Source organism: Toxotes jaculatrix, chromosome 20 (genome assembly GCF_017976425.1).
Source record: "Toxotes jaculatrix isolate fToxJac2 chromosome 20, fToxJac2.pri, whole genome shotgun sequence".
Taxonomy (NCBI): Eukaryota; Metazoa; Chordata; class Actinopteri; family Toxotidae; genus Toxotes; species Toxotes jaculatrix.
Genome location: NC_054413.1, coordinates 9,501,171 through 9,519,609, shown reverse-complemented (window position 1 = coordinate 9,519,609; position 18,439 = coordinate 9,501,171). Strand labels below are relative to the sequence as shown.

General features: G+C 42.0%; 2 protein-coding genes across 5 annotated transcripts in view; both read left to right on the top strand.

The window, feature by feature from the left end:
• Positions 1-5,661, top strand: part of ncoa2 (nuclear receptor coactivator 2) — a 52,864-nt gene extending 47,203 nt beyond the window's left edge. For 3 of the 4 annotated variants that reach the window (XM_041065497.1, XM_041065499.1, XM_041065498.1), the window contains 6 exons: positions 23-322; positions 842-919; positions 1,104-1,590; positions 2,468-2,645; positions 2,764-2,977; positions 4,180-5,661. In XM_041065497.1, coding sequence (XP_040921431.1) covers positions 23-322; positions 842-919; positions 1,104-1,590; positions 2,468-2,645; positions 2,764-2,977; positions 4,180-4,191 — 1,269 coding nt within the window. In that variant the 3' untranslated portion in view covers positions 4,192-5,661. The remainder of the gene's footprint in view (positions 1-22; positions 323-841; positions 920-1,103; positions 1,591-2,467; positions 2,646-2,763; positions 2,978-4,179) is intronic. The other variant, XM_041065500.1, reaches the window with a different exon arrangement.
• Positions 5,662-9,793: 4,132 nt separating this feature from the next.
• On the top strand, positions 9,794-14,287 carry prdm14 (PR domain containing 14). Its single transcript, XM_041066083.1, has 8 exons — positions 9,794-10,430; positions 10,695-10,748; positions 10,845-11,005; positions 11,126-11,396; positions 11,506-11,708; positions 12,187-12,288; positions 13,404-13,623; positions 14,127-14,287. Exons 1-8 carry the CDS (start codon positions 9,794-9,796, stop codon positions 14,285-14,287), a joined length of 1,809 nt encoding a protein of 602 aa, XP_040922017.1.
• Positions 14,288-18,439: the final 4,152 nt, after the last annotated feature.

Genomic DNA, 18,439 nt, shown 5'->3' with positions numbered 1-18,439 from the left:
TTTCTGTGCCTGCCTGTTTCAGAGCCAATCCCTGGACCAGCCGGACCAGTTCCCCCAGGACCCCTCGATGATGTTAGACCAGAAGCCCCCCATGTACACGCAGCAATTCGGTCCCCCAGCATCCCACATGGCCCAGAGGGGCTACCCTAGTGCTCCCATACAAGAGCCAGGCTTCCACCCCATGTCTGGCCAGATGGGTCCGCGGCCGGGTTACCCCATGATGAGGATGCAGGCACGGCCCGGACTCAGGCCCACTGGGGTCGTCCCTAACCAACCCAACACACTACGGCTGCAGCTTCAGCACCGGCTACAGTCACAGCAGGTACGCTTGCATCTACACTGCCCTATCAGTGCTGGAAGTAAATACTGTCCATTTCATTATGAAATTACCACACTGTTTGATCAGCAGCTGTGTGATTGAACACACAGATGTGGGCTGTATGATTATCTTTGAGGTTGACATTGCAGCACATCGTCAGTGCACTCAGGAAATGGTCAGGACATGTAGGTCTGCCTGCCACCTGTTGATCTTTTGATGCATTTACCATTTACTGGAATAATATTCATCATCATTGCAGTGACATTCCACCACTGAAAAGATGATTTTGATTCATTAGTGTAATTGTTTTTTTTTTTTTCATCTTTAATATCATTCAAATCCAGCCATCATGTAGGATATTGTTTTATTGATAGTTTTTTATTTCTTTGATTGCCTATTAGCTGGAATTACGCAGTATGTCTTAAAAAATCAATGAAAATGTGCAGGTATGATGGGTTTTAAAGAAATTTCAATTCATTAGCAGATAGCGTTTGTTTTAATTTCTTCTTCTGTCGCCCTCAGAACCGTCAGCCAATGATGAGTCAGATGAGTAGTGTGTCAAATGTGAACCTACCTCTTAGAGCCAGTGCTCCAAACCAGGTAAGTCACCGCTGACATCATGTAATCAGTCCGCACCAACATGTTCCTATCACTGTAGGTAGTGTTTGGTTTTGTTGTTGGCTTTCAGTGTTAGTAGATACACAGATATAGAGTGAATATGCCTGATGTGGATCTATAATATATATTTTTGTCTTTTCCTGTGTCCTTGCCCTCTCACTTCCAGGGGACCATCAATGCTCAGATGTTGGCGCAGCGTCAGCGGGAGCTGCTGAGTAATCACCTGAGACAGAGGCAGCAGCAGCAGCAGCAGGTCCAGCAGGCCCAGCAGGTCCAGCAGCAAAGGAGCATGGCCATGAGGGGCCCGGGCCTCAACCTGCCTCCCAACATGGCCGCTGGAGGCATGAGTAACCCCCGGATCCCCCAGGCCAACCCCCAGCAGTTCCCCTACCCGCCCAGCTACGGTACCAGTACAGGCCTGGCCTCGCCACCTCCCCCTACCAGCCCCTTCTCCTCCCCTCTTTCCCCCAGCCTGCCCTCTCTCCCCCCCAACCCTCAGCTACACCTGCATGGCACCACCTCCTCTTCCTCCACCTCCACCTCCTCCTCCTCCTCACAGATGATGATGGGAAACACAAACATGATGGGCGGACAGTACGGGGCCGTACTCAGCCCCCAAATGCAGCACAGTGCCTTTCAGTTTCCCAACTCAGGTACTGCTCCCAGACCCCCAGCCTGCCACACACTTTACCCTACAACCTGTGTGTGTATGTGTGTGTGTGTGTCTGTGTACGCCATTGTGTCTGTTGTGTTGTGATGTGACAATAGCAGCACAGCATCACATGCTTTTTAATAGAGGCAATCATCTGATTCGTAATGGTTTGCACTGATGACCGCATTAATCAGCTGCCATTGAATGATCCAAATCATGCTGCATAGTTTACTGTTACTTTATAACATATGAGTAGTGATCAGAAAGTGTTATCTTTGTACTTATCATTACGTGCTCTGTCCAAAATGGTGTCCTGGCTATACACTCCTCTCTCCTCCAGAGGGCACCAAGACACAATAATCGAAAGCTCAACTCAGCACACACGATTAAGATTGTGACCAGGCAGAGCAATAATCAGGCCTCTACCTGTCTGTCTGAGCTTGTAATCTAGGATAATACTCCTTTGTCTAATGACATGTTTGATTTATCCTTCACTCCTTAATCTGATTCTGGTCCAGGGGTTCGTACAGAGCGACAGCCTCAGCTACACATTACTCCTCTCTTTCCCTTTTTCTCCTAAGCCATCTCCTTATTCCCTTACTTCCTAGTTGCTTGCCCGTTCTCTAATTGCGTGCATGTAGGAAACATTAGCTGCCTGTCAGTAATCCCAGATGCTCACTGGAATGTACTGTCCCCGTTCACACTAACCATCAATCCTGCATCATTCTCTGCAATTGTCTGTCAAAATGTTTGTCCTCATGTGGCATGTTTGTGTAAATCGCATGGAATGCTAACGTTAACAATACTCAGCACACTGATTTGCAGTTGAGTCTCTGCAGGTCCGGTGTGGTTGACCTCTTTCGATGCATCCACCACAGGTATGAGCCAACAGGCAGACGGAGGCTTCGGAGGTCCCGGCACGCCACAGAGCCCCCTGCTTTCACCCCGCATGGCCCACACACAGTCCCCGATGATGCAGCAGGGCCAGGGAAGCGCTGCTTTCCAGGCCTCCGCCGATATAAACGGCTGGCCACAGGGCAACATGGGAGGCAACAGGTAAATATGGCTGAAAGTTCCTTTTCTTCTTTTCTACTTTCCTGTTCCATGCTGCATAAATGTTTGAGCTCACTTGTCACCTTACACATGAGTTTTTTTTCCCTCCTTTCTCCTCCAGTATGTTCTCACAGCAGCAGGCATCACCACAGTTCACCCAGCAGAATAACAGCAACATGTACAATGGCAATGGTATGAACCTCAACAATGTCTCCATGGCCACCAACATGGCAACCAGCAGCATGAGCAGCATGGGCCAGATGGCTGGACAGATGAGTGTCACGTCCATGGCCTCAGGGCCCTCACCCGGCTTGCCCTCCATGGGGCAGGAACAGGTAAATAATGGGGTCCAAAATTAGGAATCTTTAAGAATTGGAAGAATAAAGAATTACCCAAAATTTAGTTTTAGAGAAATGTGTTTTTCAGCTGGGCACCATTAAACCTGGGCCCGATAATATAGGGTGTCCCTTTACATCAGCCCATTTTAGTAATATAAGTCAGACACTTTTGAAAGTTTAAGCCTTAGAGGTTAACAAAATGGACCCCTTGCAGTTTTACACAGTAATCAGGGGACCAAGAAAAAAACTAAAAGGTTCATCTTACTTTCTTTCCACTCCAGGCTGCTTATATATGTGTTTGTCTTATCGTAAGACCCTAAGTGTTTGGGTACACTTATTGAACAGCCGCGCTAGTGAATAATTTACTCAGCAGTTTACGTAACTCTTCTAGCCAGAGTTCTGGTACTTGACTTGAACTTAGAGGACAATGATGTAATTAGCAGCAGGCACTTCAGAGCCAGACCATTTAGACCATATAGACGTTACCGTATGATGGTCAAAGGCCGGCCTGTCTGGACCGTGGACTCATCAGCAAGGGTCCCTCAACACGGAAAACTTGACTCCTTACGGCTGTGAAATCTGTACTTTTAGATTTAATTGATTTGGCAAGATGACACGGCAAATATTCATTTTGCTCATGGACAACTGATGTTACAGAAATTCCAGTAAACGTAAAAATATTTTCACTTTGCTGTAACTCCGCTTATGGTGATTATCGTTCATTTAATGTCAACCAAGTTAATCCTTCTTCCTTTGTCTCCCTGGTATTGTTAGCTCAGTATGTGGAACGCGCTGTTGTTGTCCATGATGCTTTTAAGCCCAATAAAGGGCCATGAATATTTAACCACGGTGCTGCTGTTTGATTGTCTGCACTTCAGACAGTTGTAACATACCAGTATATCTGTCACTTGATTTATCCCCCTTCCAGGATTATAGAAATATATTGGCACTTAGATTATTTCAATTATTTACCGTTTGGCCATTAGTGCAGCCTTTTGTGATTTACTGACTTGTTTTAGCCTTGATGGAGTGTTCTAAGATGTTTTATAATTGTTTATAGTCTTTTGTGTAAGTGGCTGATTTACCCCAGGTAAGTTTAAGCTCTGCAAGTTCAAGTTAACCAGTCACCTCTGCTGTTGAATTGTGTGTTTACTGAATACTCCTCAAACTGTGACTTCATGTCTGTAATCTCTCTGCAGAAATACTGTTGACCCTCATGGAGTTCTTAACCTGAACCTCAGTGATCAGCTGGTGCAAGGAGCGCGTCGGCCCTTTAAAAATTGTACAAACACATAAAAACCAACCGACGGCCCCTTGAACCAGCCAGGCCATGCCCTGACCCCGTCTCCCCAGCCCAGAATTTGCCGTCTGTCCCGGCTGGGCCTCTGCAGCGGCCCTGGAGGCGCCCGGCCCAGAACAGACACGGGGAGTGTGAAAAAGGGCTGGGGAGGGATCGTGGATCTCTGTCCAACATGCCTATCCCTCCTGGAGGAGAGCCTCGCGATGAGCCAGTCTGTCTGCCTGTCCAGCTGCATTCACCGTAGTGTGACTTACTGTAGGCCTCCTGGTGGGGGACACTGACTTAAGGGGGCAGCAGTGGGTGGGATCCCTCGTTCTGATGAATGTATTCCTCTCAGTGGACAGCGGCCATTTACAATCTCATCTCAAAAAAAAAAAATGATGTACACTGATTTTTTTTTTTCTTTTTTGTCCTACTTTTCTCACACGTTTGTGACATTTCCACATAGTTTCCAAAATGGCAGCAAAGACTCCAAGTTACGCTCAGAATTATGGATGGAGCTCAAACACTTAGCCGGTTTTGCCTTTTTGCTGTTCTTTATTTTAATTATTTTTATTTTAGGTTTTTTTTTTCTTCTTGTGAGAAATAAGATGTAGATTGAAGATATGGTTGAAAAAAACTAATCTTGAAAAAACACTGCAGAAGAATGGTTTGAGTGGAATGGTGATTTGTATGATTAGACTAATTTAGTCAAGAGGTTTCTATAGTGTATTAAATTAAGTTTTATTTTTCTGTATAGATTCATTTTAATTATTGTAGATGATTCTTTATCCTAGTAGCAAGACAAGAAAAAATATTTCTAAAAGTGTGACAGAGGCACTTTTTTTTTTTATATAATTTTAACAGTAATGGTTGTATTCTTTCTGAGAAGATTCTTCTATTAACCTGAATAATGGATTATACTTTGGTCCTGTAATTTCAAAGTCAAAGTCAGATATGGTTTAAAAATGAATTACAGAGATTGTACATACCAGTAAGTAAAACATTTTCTTTCCTATTTATTTTATTCCTTAAGGTTTTGGTTCCCCCTGTCTGGTCACAACTGCCTCGTGAGGCAGAGCAGGTTTTTTTTTTGTTTTGTTTTGTTTTGTTTTTCTTTAATTATTTCAATTTTTTTTTTTTCCATTTTTGTTTTGGTTTTTGGGAAGTGGAGCGGGAGCCTTCGTGTTCTGATGTTCTGGTACGATGCAGACAGGGGTTTTGGGGTGGGAAGCCGGGAAGGGTTGTAAGGGGGTGTGCTGTGTATACAGTGTACAGATTATCGCTTGCTTCTCTGCCTTTAGCATAGAACACAAAAAAGAAAAAAAAAGAAAAAAAAAAAACAGGACAAATTCAACACAGCCATACAATAACTCAAAAAAGAAAAAATAACAGAAGTGTGCTTTCTATGTTGTCTGGAGTGAAAAATGCTTCATACAAGCTGCTAGGTGCAAACTGTTCTGGTGTGATGTAAACAAGCAATAACGATTACTTGAGAATCTCTTGGGGTTTTTTTGTGTTTTTGTTTTTGTAATTTTTGTACAGTTTCCTGAAGAAAAAAAAAAGGACACATTTTTGCTCCATGTTTGGATGCAGTATTAAACACAGTTTTTTATTGCAGTTTGTACCAAGAAAGTCTACATCCACACACAGCGTTCCTATTAGATTATGCAGCATTGGCTGAGGCCAAGGAGAGGGAGGTAGTTTGTGATCCCCCCTGTTGACACACGCCCTCTCTGCCTCCAGCCATTCTTCTATAGCAGAGGTCAGAGTTAAGACTGCACGGTTCACGAGAGCTGCTCTGACAGACACTTAGCCATATTTTATGACCTCAGGCAGTTAGTTCAACTATAAAGTGTTCAGTAATGACGAGCTATTCTTGTGCCCCGGTAGGGGTTTGGTTTGACCTTCACAAGATCTAAAGCAAGTCATCTTCTCTAACCTCAAAAGTACATTTTCTTCAAAGAAACAAAAACTTTTTATATCAGCTATGTAACCCAGGACGGTCTTGGAGCAAAGCCAAATAATCCTCACCTTTCAATTGGATTTCTGAATTCTACCAGCTTTTATTTTCATAGCGAGAGACAACCTGTTGGTTAAAACAGGCTCTGAGGCCCACAGAAAACATGAAATCTATGATGATGTCACTTAACAGGGTCTAATGTAGATGTTGCAGCATAAAACAGGAAAACAATCATTCTGAATGTATTGTCATTAAAGGCCTAAGGATGTGACTGATGGTGTTTCTTGTCAACACTTTGACGACGTGGTGTTGTACAGTTGCACCGTGCATTTCTCAGCATTTACGGAGGAAGTTGCCCATTGTTGCTTCTGTTTTTTGGGGGTTTTTTTTGGTTTGTTTTGTTTTTATTTTAAAGTTCTATGAAATTTGAAGCTGTAGCAAGTCAACTTTGGGACAAAGGAAGTCTGCGTTATCGTTTCGGTTGTCATCGTTGCAGACGTCGTGCAGTTGTTTTTTTGCTGTAGGCCTACAGGAGATCACACTTCTTTGATAAATGCTGTTTTGATTGTAAAATACAGCCGTGCAGAACAAGCCTTTTTGAGCCATTTTAAAGAATGATTCAGAGCCCTTTGCAAATTTCCAAAGATTGTCAAGATTTTGAAGACTTAAAGCCATGTGGTAGCAATGCATTTTTTAGCATTTATAATGAGGACAGGTGCAAAGAAATGATTTTGCCCCTTACAAATATCCAGGCTTTGGACCCACTAAACGAAATATTTTTTCTCTTTAACTTATGGTTTTGAAGAACTTTAAATGCCCTTTTGTATTGTCTGCCAATTTCTTAGAGCTAAAATGCAACCTTGAAATGCTAAAAACCCTAGCATAATGCCTTAGATTTCGTCCGTTCTCGTTGTTGTACATTACACCGCTGTCTGTATAAATTCGTATAATGACTGTGTACAATATTGAATGGGTGCATCATCGTTCAACTCTTCTCAGTTACTGGAGACTCAGTCGCAGTTGGACTGTCCCTCATCATTGCTCTCTGTTCTGTGTTGGGTTGAACACTCTGTTATTTCACCTCCCCCCCCTCACTGTTTGTATGGAAAAGATGATACATAGGGATATTGAAGCAATATGTAATATACTATATGGACTTTCAGCAGAAAGCTTACTGTTGTGTTTTCCCCGAGATATTTTTTTTTTCTGCATTGTTCACAGGAATCACACTGTACACCCGCATCCACCTTTGTACCCCTAGTGTGTGAGCGTTTTATGCAAAATTAGATATACAAGAGAAGTTAAAAACCACAGTTATGCAAGTTGTGAACTAATATGGCTTCGCTGATGCTATTTGCCTTGTAAATAAAGAATTCTGTTATTGCAATATTTAATCAAGTGACTCTCATTCCAGGTGGCTGAAAGTGAAGAGAGGAGGAGGAGGTTTAAGGTATCCCTGTATCTGTCTTTGTGTTTTTCACTGAGAAGCAAAATGTTTAGCTTTGACTGAAACATTATAATTTTGCCACTGGCAGCTTTTTAATTAGTTTTCCCATTGAGAAACTGTAAATTCAAGAAAGAAGCCCTGTTCAAATAATAAACATTTTTAGACAATAATAATGCATTAGAAATAGCATTAATGATTATCTGAGTCAAAAATCACAACAGATTTAATGCAAATTTCTTCAGAAATATTTTTATCCAGCTTAAGTTTTGGGCACAGGTTATTATGTAATTTAATGCAATTTAATACCCCCCCAAAAATGAAGCATTTTAAAGATTTTAAAGGCCCACGACCTGATTGTTGTTTCAGTATTTTTCAGATTGACACAGAACAGAATTTAGTTATATAATTTGGCTTAAGTTAGTTTGCAATACTCGTGCGTAGAAGAGCAATTAAGGTTTCAGTAAAATTAAATTGTTACAAAACCCAATAACGAACCTTTCAGAACGAAGCACTGATAGTTTAGCTAATTTTGTCAGTGGAGTTTGGAGCAGAGAGAGAAAGACGCAGCAGATAAATGTCTATTTCGTCCTTTGTTTGCGCTCTTCCTAATTCACCACATCCAAGTCATAACAGTAAATATCTTTACTCCACTGGGGGGCCCCTCAGATAAAATCTTATCAAGCGTTTGTAATGGGGTGGGGGGACGATCTTCATATGGAAATGTCTGGGGAACGTCTCTCAAACAGGCTCCTTTGTAGCAGAGAAAACAGACCGGTGTGGAGAAGTTACAGCGGGGTGGGCTGTCCCTGAGAAAATGTATTCCTGTGGGGCATTGAGATGCATGAACTGGAGCTGATTCCTGGCCAATAGGAAGAAGGTGCTCAGAAGCTTCTCCAGCAGACCTGACTGTATACAGTAGAGATGCCCTCAGATGACCACAGACACAGAGAGAGAGAGAGAGAGAGAGAGAGAGAGAGAGCGGTTCCTGCAGAACACAAACGCACTCTTGAAGTTTAGGACCTGCAGAACAAGCAGATTTGTTCATAATCTCACTCAACGGGAGGGTTTTTTGAAACTGAAGCCCGAGGACATGACAGAGACAACTTCACTGTGAATCATCTCCGCTTCGTTTGAAAAGGTAAGCTCATTTTCCACCTGGAAAAAAAAATCGCTGCACATTTACATAGGTTTACAGTTTTTTCACGCCTTGATTTTGCTCCAGCTCTCTGCTCTGCTTTTTAATGATTGCACGGTCATTTCAAAGTCCATTTAAAGCTTCATTAATGTTGACCTCTGCTCGAGCCGACTGTCCTTTAATTAGTGTCATGACCCTGATTTGTCTTTCTATTTACTGGCTGATTGGTAAACGGTTCCTAAAAAAAACACACGCACACACACATACACATGCTCCATGTTCCAGCCGGTCATTTAAAGCCGCTGATGAGCATTTGATGTGTGTCTGCCTTGTGTCCTCTCAGCTGGAAATATTGCAAAATCGGCTGTCCGCTTTCACTGCGGATTGCTTTTCCTTATTATGCAATAATTATGTTTTGTTCAGTAATTGTCCAATATTCTCATCTGCAGCTTAATTTGCAAGTTTCTGCAAGTTTAATTTTAAAAATGAAATTGTTCATTAAAAAAAAAACTCAGGATAAGTTGTAGATCTTTTTTTATTATTATTATTGTGATCTTCACAACTGGATAAATAATCTGTCTAACATGTAACGGTTTACGGACTATGATTCTGTTCATGACATTTTTATGTCCTTATTTCCTGTAGAGATCCGTATGTAGTAGCTTATTTGAATTCTGCTCATCTTATTAAAGTTTACATTTGTTAGCTCTGTTTAATACTTGTTGAAGTTCTAAAGCAAAAGGTTGCTGAAATTAAAATAATCAATTCAGGTGTGGTCAACTTCTTTTGATGTCATGTTTCCTTTTTTAGTTTCCTTCCATTAAACTTTTATAACTCACCCCCCCACTTCCTTTCCCACCCCCCTCCTCTCTCTCTCTCTCTCTCTCTCTCTCTCTCTCTCTCTCTATCTCTCTCTCTCTCTCAATCTCTCACCCACTGAAGGATCCACCACCGTCTTCATTGCACCTCTGTTTCACCTCCGTGCTGTCATGTCGGTGTCCCTGTCCAGCATCCCCGTAGTGCTGAAGGACAAGAGCTACCAAGCCAGCATGCTGAAGGGTAGCCCCGCTCGGGGCTTCTACCATGCCCCTCTCCCCGGCCCCCATCACTTCATGGACTTCTTCCCGCAGACGCACAGCCTCCTCCATCCGCTCAAGTCCCTCGGTCGCCTGGTGTCGGACACCCAGGCGTCTCTGCCGCTTAGCCTGCAAGGTGGAACCCCTCCGTTCCTTGGCCAGGGCGGCCACCACGCCTCGGTCCTGCACGAACACATGTTGAGTGCCTCCGGCCTCCCCTATCTGAGCCAGATGTTGCCCGGACACCCTCTGTACTCCAAACCAGAGGAGCTGGCTGCTGTGGTGACCGAGCACGCCGCCGGTCCGCTGTCCTCAGACTTCAGCAGCCCGTCCAACAGTGAGCGATCCTCCTCCGCCTCTTCCTCCTCCACTTCACCACCCAAGGAGAGTTTGTTTCGCCTCAGAGGCGCGGACCTGTCGCCAGAAAAAACCCGCACGTCTTATAATTTTAGCGAGGACGACTTGTTCATGGTGCTCTACGGTTACTCTGGCAGCCAGGAGCGCAGCGTGGGTCACGCCATATCAGGAGTGGCCCTGCCCGAAAACTCAGGTGAGACTTCTGCTTATAGAATAATAAAATAACTAGATGTTAATTTAGTTTTGTATGAAAATATACAACTGTTTAATTTGAGCTACAGTTTTGGTTTCATTTATATCCTGTAAGAGAAATCTCCAGAAAATAGATTAACATCTTTTTGGTCACAATAGGTCAGATGATAATATTTAATTAGGCTTTGGTATGTTGTGAGTTAACTATTAAATTCATTCCCGATTTGCTCATTTGTACTTGTTTTTTTTTTTTTTTTTCATGTAGTTTCTGACTCTCACACTCTCCCACTGGACAAAGAAACGCTCGAACTTCCAGAGGGTATGTGCGCAAAACTGCGTAAATCACATTTAACTGTGCGTTTGGACGCATGTTGAAGTGCTGAAGTCTGACGGTGTTTTTGACTCCGTGTTGCAGGTTTAACTATCCTCCAGGCTGCTTGGGGAAACGTGTCCCACTGTGGAGTTTTCACAGACAAAAGCAGCATCCCTAAAGGGACGCGCTTCGGTCCTTTCCAAGGAAGACTGGTCAACACCAGTGAGATTAAGACATACGATGACAACACCTTGATGTGGGAGGTGTGTGTTGAATTTGATCCCAAATCCCTGATCCCGTCTAAAATAATAATAATAATAATAATAATAATAATAATAATAATAATAATCTGTTTCCTCTCTCATCTATTTTTCCTCCTGCAGGTCTTTGAGAACGGCCGGTTGAGTCATTTTGTGGATGGCAGAGGAGGATCAGGGAACTGGATGTCCTTGGTGAAGTGTGCTCGTTTCCCAGAGGAGCAGAACCTGATTGCTGTTCAGGTCCAGGGTCAGATTTTCTATGAGGCCTGCAAGGAGATCAGGCCGGGCCAGGAGCTGCTGGTTTGGTATGGAGACTGCTACATGCAGTTCCTCGGCATCCCACTTACCCTGAAAGACCCCAGAGAGGACAACAGCGCGGTTCCCCCCACTGAAGGTCAGACTTTAACCTTATGTTGCTTAGATTATCTTGCTTTACCCAGCTTTAACCCGCTTGATTTATCTCACTACCACTCTAAATATTTATTTCCTGTATTATCCCCCAGATGCTGGAGAGGGCTTCAAGTGTGACAGATGTGGGAAGGTGTTCGCATACAAATACTACAGAGACAAACATCTGAAGTACACGCGCTGCGTGGACCAGGGCGACAGAAAGTTCCCCTGCCACCTCTGCAACAGATCTTTCGAGAAGAGAGACAGATTAAGGATCCACATCTTACACGTTCACGAGAAACACAGGCCCCACAAGGTGCGTACGTCTGTCTGGATTCACTCTAAGGGTAAACAACGCTGCAGAGCATTACATCAATGCAATCACGCAGTAGGGTCGATAGATGCGTGGTGCTGAAAGAACAGCTCCCTGCAGCGACACTCACAACCGGATACTTCAGATTTTTATTAGCCCTCTTTAAAAGGAAAATTCATGTAAGAGCTGTATTTGATGTTAACCATACAGCCTACAGAATCACAACGAGACAATACAGATAAAATTACTTATTATAAAAACCTATACATTATTTTTTCCCTTAGAAGCCAATTATTATATACACTCTCATTGTAAACAGGTAAACTCCACTGAAATGTAAATTAGGTTTAGTTTATCTTGCAGGATATTTCTTTAGGTAAAAAACAAACAAAACAAAAAAAACCCCAAATGATATATTATTATTATTATGATTAAATAACATTTCCTTCATGCTGATGTACCATGTTGGTTTGATCTGCAGTGCTCGGTGTGTGGAAAGAGTTTCTCACAGTCGTCCAGTCTCAACAAACACATGCGTGTGCACTCTGGAGAAAGGCCATACAAGTGCGTCTACTGTAATAAGGTAAGAAGCTTTTTTTTTTTCCTTTTCCTTTCTATCTGTACTAATAGACTACTACTTCTACATAACGGGTCTAGTAATAGTATAAGCTGAACCTATGAAATGTTTTGTATTTAAAAGTTATGGAGACGTTAGTACCATAATTATCAAAAGTTGGCCCATGAGTTTAGTGGCTAAGCTTCCAAAAAAAAAACTTTAGACAGTTTAATTTAAGGAAACAAAATAAAGACTCATTTTCAGCAATAGTCACCTTGTTTCCTGCCGGGGAACTTTCCCCCTAATGGAAGTGTTTAAGGCTTTTATCTTCCATGATAACAATGTTTTTTATTGCCCCGCATGGTTCTGGAAGTACAGGAGCAGCAGGCCTTCTTTCTGCTCCTCCTCACTTCTCTTCTTCCACACACTTTTTTTTTTCTTTTTCTAAAGCCGCTGTATTTGGATCCATTTAGCTCTGCCTCGTTTCATGGTGCATTTGGCGCGAGCCCCCTCATTATTGTCTCTCTCGACGGGCACGTTCCGCGGAGACACTTACATGCTAATTATCGCCAGATGTACACCCACCCTTTTGTCCGCCGAGATTATATACTTTTAATTTACGACCCCGGAATGAGCAGAAGTTTTTTTTTTTTTTTGTTTTTTTTTTTTTTTGGTTCTCGATATCCTCCCTCTTTTTTTTAAATGCACCCGAAGAAGGGTTTGTTTAACTGAATAATTCCCTTCCTGCTTATCTGGACACTTTGGCCTCGAGACCAGAGGTTTACAGTCACTGGCTTCAATAATAATGCTGAAGAGAAAATGAGAATCAAAAATGTCTTCATTTTTTTTAACCAATAATCATGAACGTATTAAACGTCGCTGATAAAGTGATACTTAATTTAAAGATATTCTATATTAATGGGTTAATAATAATGGGCTTTGATTTTATTTATTTATTTATTTATTTTGACATTTTAAGACTTTTATTTTACAGACTTAAGCTAAAACCCTTTTCCTGATTTCCGGCCTTTAATGAAAACAGTCTTTGCACCAGCCATGATTATCAATAGTGAAATTGTATGGGGGGAAAAAGCGAATATATTATGATATTATACTTTATATTTGAAATTCCTCTCTTCCAGGCCTTCACTGCCTCCAGTATTCTGCGCACACACATCCGCCAGCACTCCGGAGAGCGGCCCTTCAAGTGCAAGCACTGCGGGAAGGCCTTCGCCTCCCATGCCGCCCACGACAGCCACGTCCGGCGGACACACGCCAGGGACAAGCCGTACCCCTGCGACCTGTGCGGAGCTTCTTTCCAAGAGGAGCAGGAGCTGAAATTTCACATGAAAAGTCACAAAAGTAAGAAAGGGATTTTTAACTATCAGTTAAAGGCCTAACAGTTATAGGCCTCCTTCTCGTATTTAGCATTAAAGGCAGATTAATTTCAAGCTTCTTTTGACCTTTTATTTTGTGGATTCAATTCGAAGTTGCTCATCCAGGGTGAAATAAGACATGAAAACAATATAATGCAAGAAAATAATGCACGTAATTTAAGCAAAAGGTTACATTAAATTGGCATCGGTTATTATCCCATAGTAATAAATGAATGATTCCTAACAAGTACATTACTGCCATAAATGTGAGAATTAAAATGTGAATATTTTAATAGCAGATGTACCATATAAATATAAATGCATAGGAATTAATGATATTATTTTTAAAAATCAGCTGGTTACAGATTGTGGTGTTGGTTTCTTCTTTATCTTTAGCCAATTAAAAAAAACATATTATAGGCTGTAATATTCCGCCTTGAAAGCAGTTTATTTATTTATTTATTTCTATTCTATTGTCTGTCTCTACAGAAAGACAAATCTCAGACAGCACAGTTCTTCCGTCTTCTCCGGGGAGCGGATTACAGGAGGACTCCGTGATTCCAGTGAAGGACAAGCCGACAGTGCAGGCAAAAGCCGGACAAAACTTTCCGTACACCGTTTTAAACCAGGAGTATCGGCCCTGGAACTAGGCCATGTGAGCTGAACTACACTCAGTGACTCCTGACAGAGGAAAACCGCTCTAATCGTGTGTGTTATTTTAGGGGATTCAAAACGATATAAATGCGGTAATAACATGAGAGATTGATTAATAAATAAATAAATTAATTAATTAATGAAATAAGGCCTACAATAAAGTAGGAGCCGGTAGTTTTTCTTTAAGGTAATGCTGCTTAAGACCAAAAAAAAGTTGTTGTTCTATAACAGGCCTATTTAAATATGCTCATCATAATTTAAATTGTTGGCAAAAAAGTGTCTAAATCTATTTATAATATGTTCAATTATGTTGTGTGTTGTTTTGTGGCTTAAAGCTTTCACTCTGCAATGGTTTTGTGAGCTCAGTGTGATGACATAATAATAATAACGTTGGTTATTATTATTATTATTATTATTATTATTATTATTATTATACGTTGGGTTTCCGTGCATCGATTCAGGCTTGAAAAGCAAAGCTATTTTTATCATTGTAGATTTGAGCCTATTTGTGTATAAAATAAATGTTATACGCTCTTTTTATTTATGATGTATGATAATATTTTTTACTGTTATGTAAGGCTGCAAAAGCAATCCAAAGTGTCTTTGTTCTCTGTGAGCGGTGGCTTTTTCATGATTAACAAATTAAAAAAAAATCGGAGCATGGAAACAAGATTGCTGGTCCTGGTTTATGTCTGAAATGAGCAGTTTTACTCTTACAGTCACAGACAGAGAGAATGAATAAAAGGGTTAGAACCTAATTTATAATTGTACATTTTGAGAGAAAACCTCATGTTTTGTTTTGGTTATTTTTTTGTCTGAAATGTGACAATAACATGTTTTTAAATGCAAGAGGAAACAAAGTGGAACATGGATTATTTTTACCACAGCAGTTTAAATAAATCAGATGGGGTTTTTTTTTTCAGGTGAGCTATTTATTTTTGTGAGATATATATTTATTTTTATTTTTGTGTCCTCTCTCCACAAGGGTCATAATTAAGGTCCACCAGTCACATTAAAATGCAAGTATAAAGTTCTTAAACTATTCAAATTCTGCACCACGATGGTTGATGGGATCTGGGTGAATGTTTAGACAGCTGCATGTGTGTGTGTGTGTGCACATTTGTGTGTTGTTGTCCTTTTTGGAATGGGTTGTGATCCATTTTTCCACCTCTGCACCGGTCCAGTCAGTGCATCAGTCAATCCACATGTCCCCCCCCCCCCCCTCCCCACTGTCTGGTGTGTTTTAGCCGGGTGATGAATTGGAAGCTGCATGCCCACAGTAAAAATGAACAAACCCCACTGGACCAAATGAATGACAATGGAGTGCGGCCGTAAGGTGGTCTATTGCTCCAGACACAAAGGAGCTCCATGACTGACATCTGTCCTCACACTGTCACCAACTGTCCCACATGTTCTCCTGAGATCAGATAGATAGATAGAGAGATAGATACATAGATAGATAGATTGATAGACTGATAGATTGATGATAGTTCGATAGAGCGAATTGTATGTGTCAGTGTGTGTCACTGTGTTGGGGTTAATTTGAGGAAAGCCCCAATTGGTACTGCGGTGGTGGCAGCAGCATGAGGTCTGACAGATGACACAGTGTCCACCCTTTGTTTTGATGCTCTGTTATGTCACCTTTAACCTCTGGGTCGCCACGCTTCACAATAAAGACATGTTATCAGACATAACAACACAGTGCTACAGTGTCCAGTGCTGCAGCACAGATTCAAGCAGAGGGGAAAGAAACATAAAGTAAAAAAAAAAAAGAAGAGAAATGAAGTGACTGAAAAAGCTGAAAAAAGTTTTTCATTTTTCCATACTGCATTTTTTTTCAACCTGCACATATTCTGTACATGTGACATCTTCCTGTTTTCCCACCAGATCACAGAGATAAAGTGCTGAAGATTAGACTTCACGCTGTTCTTTCTTGGGCTGTCTGCAGGGAGAAGAGCAGCAAGGTAAGCACCACTCAGCCCAGGCTCTCTGTTTATTTTCTGTAACGGATGGACAGCAGGCTTCAGGGTCAGGGGTCACCTCCTCTCTGAATGTTTAACAGCCTCCCTCTCCCTTCAAATAGCCAAAATATGGATGCTTGAACAAGTGTAGATCAACCTTCATTGGACCTGCCCCTCCCATGTTTACAACCCCCGAGCCTCCATGAAGGGGCCTGCTGTGAAAAGGGAGGATACTCCCTTTTGTGGTCCTCCAGGAGCAGAGGGGTGGAGGAGAAGGATGGGACAAGAAACAAAGACAAAAAGAAAGACAGAAGGAGAAAAGGGAGAATGAGCTGCCAGAGCTGAAATACTGAGATTGTTAGCGAGTCGTGCTAAAAGACTGGTTTTATTAGCACCTCTCTGATTGGCTGATTTAGGGCTCGACCCTCCAGCATGGAAGAATTTGTATCTAGGCTGTTTATATGGATTGATTTCACACTTAACCTCCAGGCAGGTTAACAGGGGCCTCTGGAGGACTATCTATCAGATTAATATCTATATTAATGTGATATTAATGATAGGAGCATTAAAGTTTTATGGCTTAGGTTTGCTGAGGTTAATTCCCTCTGAGGCTGAAGCAAGGGGCCATAACTCTCTCCAAAACAACGTATGATGCACACTCAAATCCATCTCATAAATGTGCCCACGACTGAATTCTATGTTGTAATTAATTTATTATATTTATTGATATAAAGAAGACATTGCTCTTGCAGGGATATTCTTACGCTTGAGGCCAGGTGTGAGCATCAGGGTTGTGAAATGCATTTCATCATGCATCATACAGTATGATCTTCTCTTCTCTTCTCTTCTCTTCCTCTCAGTCTGCTAAGCCAGTGGAGCTGAGTGGTCAAATGCTCTGATGTATTAGCCTCTATTGATTACCTAATAGCTGTCAATGTAATGCAGTGTGCGTGAGTGCCTGTGTGTGTGTACGTGTGTGTGTGTGTGTGTGTGTGTGTGGTGTGTGTGTGGTGTGTGTGTGTGGTGTGTGTGCGTGCTGTAGTCTGGCTGATGTTGAGGTAAGCTCCTGTTTAAGACGGGCCTCAGACTCTGGAGCTGAGTGGACTCATAAACCGTGACCGCCCCAGCTCTTTGTCAATCTGAGCCTCAGTCGCCCTCAAACCACATGAAACCTTAGTGGTGATGAAGATAAAGGAGAATTCTAAAACTTTGTACTATTTTTTGTGTGTCTTGTTTTTCTGGAAACCAAAGTAGCAGCTTTTAATTTGTTTAAGAATTCAGAAACAGCCTAATCTTTGCAATTTAAATGGTTATAAGGACTTTCCTGAGCCCAGTAGTGATGATACCTTTTCTCCTTTAATGTCGTTCTAATGCTTTATTCTCCAGAATTAAATATACAAATAAATTTGCCTTGTCTTGTTTACTTTAGAATTTATGTGCAGTTTTAGTAGGCATGAGTTCCGTCTCCTGATTTTCAGTTTCACGTTCCTCCCGTGATCATAGCTTGATATCGGTGTGACTTCTGCCTTTAAAGAAACAGTTGAGTTAAGTGATTTAGTCTCAATGGATCCTCTTAAATGTGCCCCCCCACCCCTTTCCCCCCAGTCAAGAGATGAGGCAGATCAGCTTGTGTCCTGCCATTCATGCCTCAGGTTGGAGCTGTTATTGTGGGTCAGTGATTTCCACTGGGACAGTGGACAGTAATACTGGGAGGCACACAGAGAGGCTCAGCGGCCTGCATGCTACTGACTGGATGAAAGGCAGATCAAACACGGTGTCCAAAGCCTGTCCATACTGCTGCCCTGCAGTCAGTGTGTGTGTGTGTGTGTGTGTGTGTGTTCTAGGTGGGACTGAGGAGGGCAGATGGTCTTATCCTTTTCTGTGGGGGCTGGTGTGAGGTTCCACTTTGGTCCCATGGGGCAACACATTTTGGCCTACCACCCCACCAACACACACACACACACACACACACACACACACACACACACACACACACACACACACACACACACACACACACACACACACACACACACACTCTTCCATAACCACCAATCCCTGAACCAACCCATCACAAAATCTCTTGTATACCTGAGCTTGAAATCTCATGGAATCTATCTATCTGTCTGTCTGTCTGTCTGTATCTATCTATTTATCTATCTATTTATCTATCTATCTATCTATCTA

Excerpts from the sequence above, each read along its gene's own strand:
- prdm14 (XM_041066083.1), top strand. The coding sequence starts at position 9,794 with ATGTCGGTGTCCCTGTCCAGCATCCCCGTAGTGCTGAAGGACAAGAGC. Across the intron at positions 11,006-11,125 it reads ACAACACCTTGATGTGGGAG|GTCTTTGAGAACGGCCGGTT; the intron begins GTGTGTGTTGAA and ends TTCCTCCTGCAG. Across the intron at positions 11,397-11,505 it reads CGCGGTTCCCCCCACTGAAG|ATGCTGGAGAGGGCTTCAAG; the intron begins GTCAGACTTTAA and ends ATTATCCCCCAG.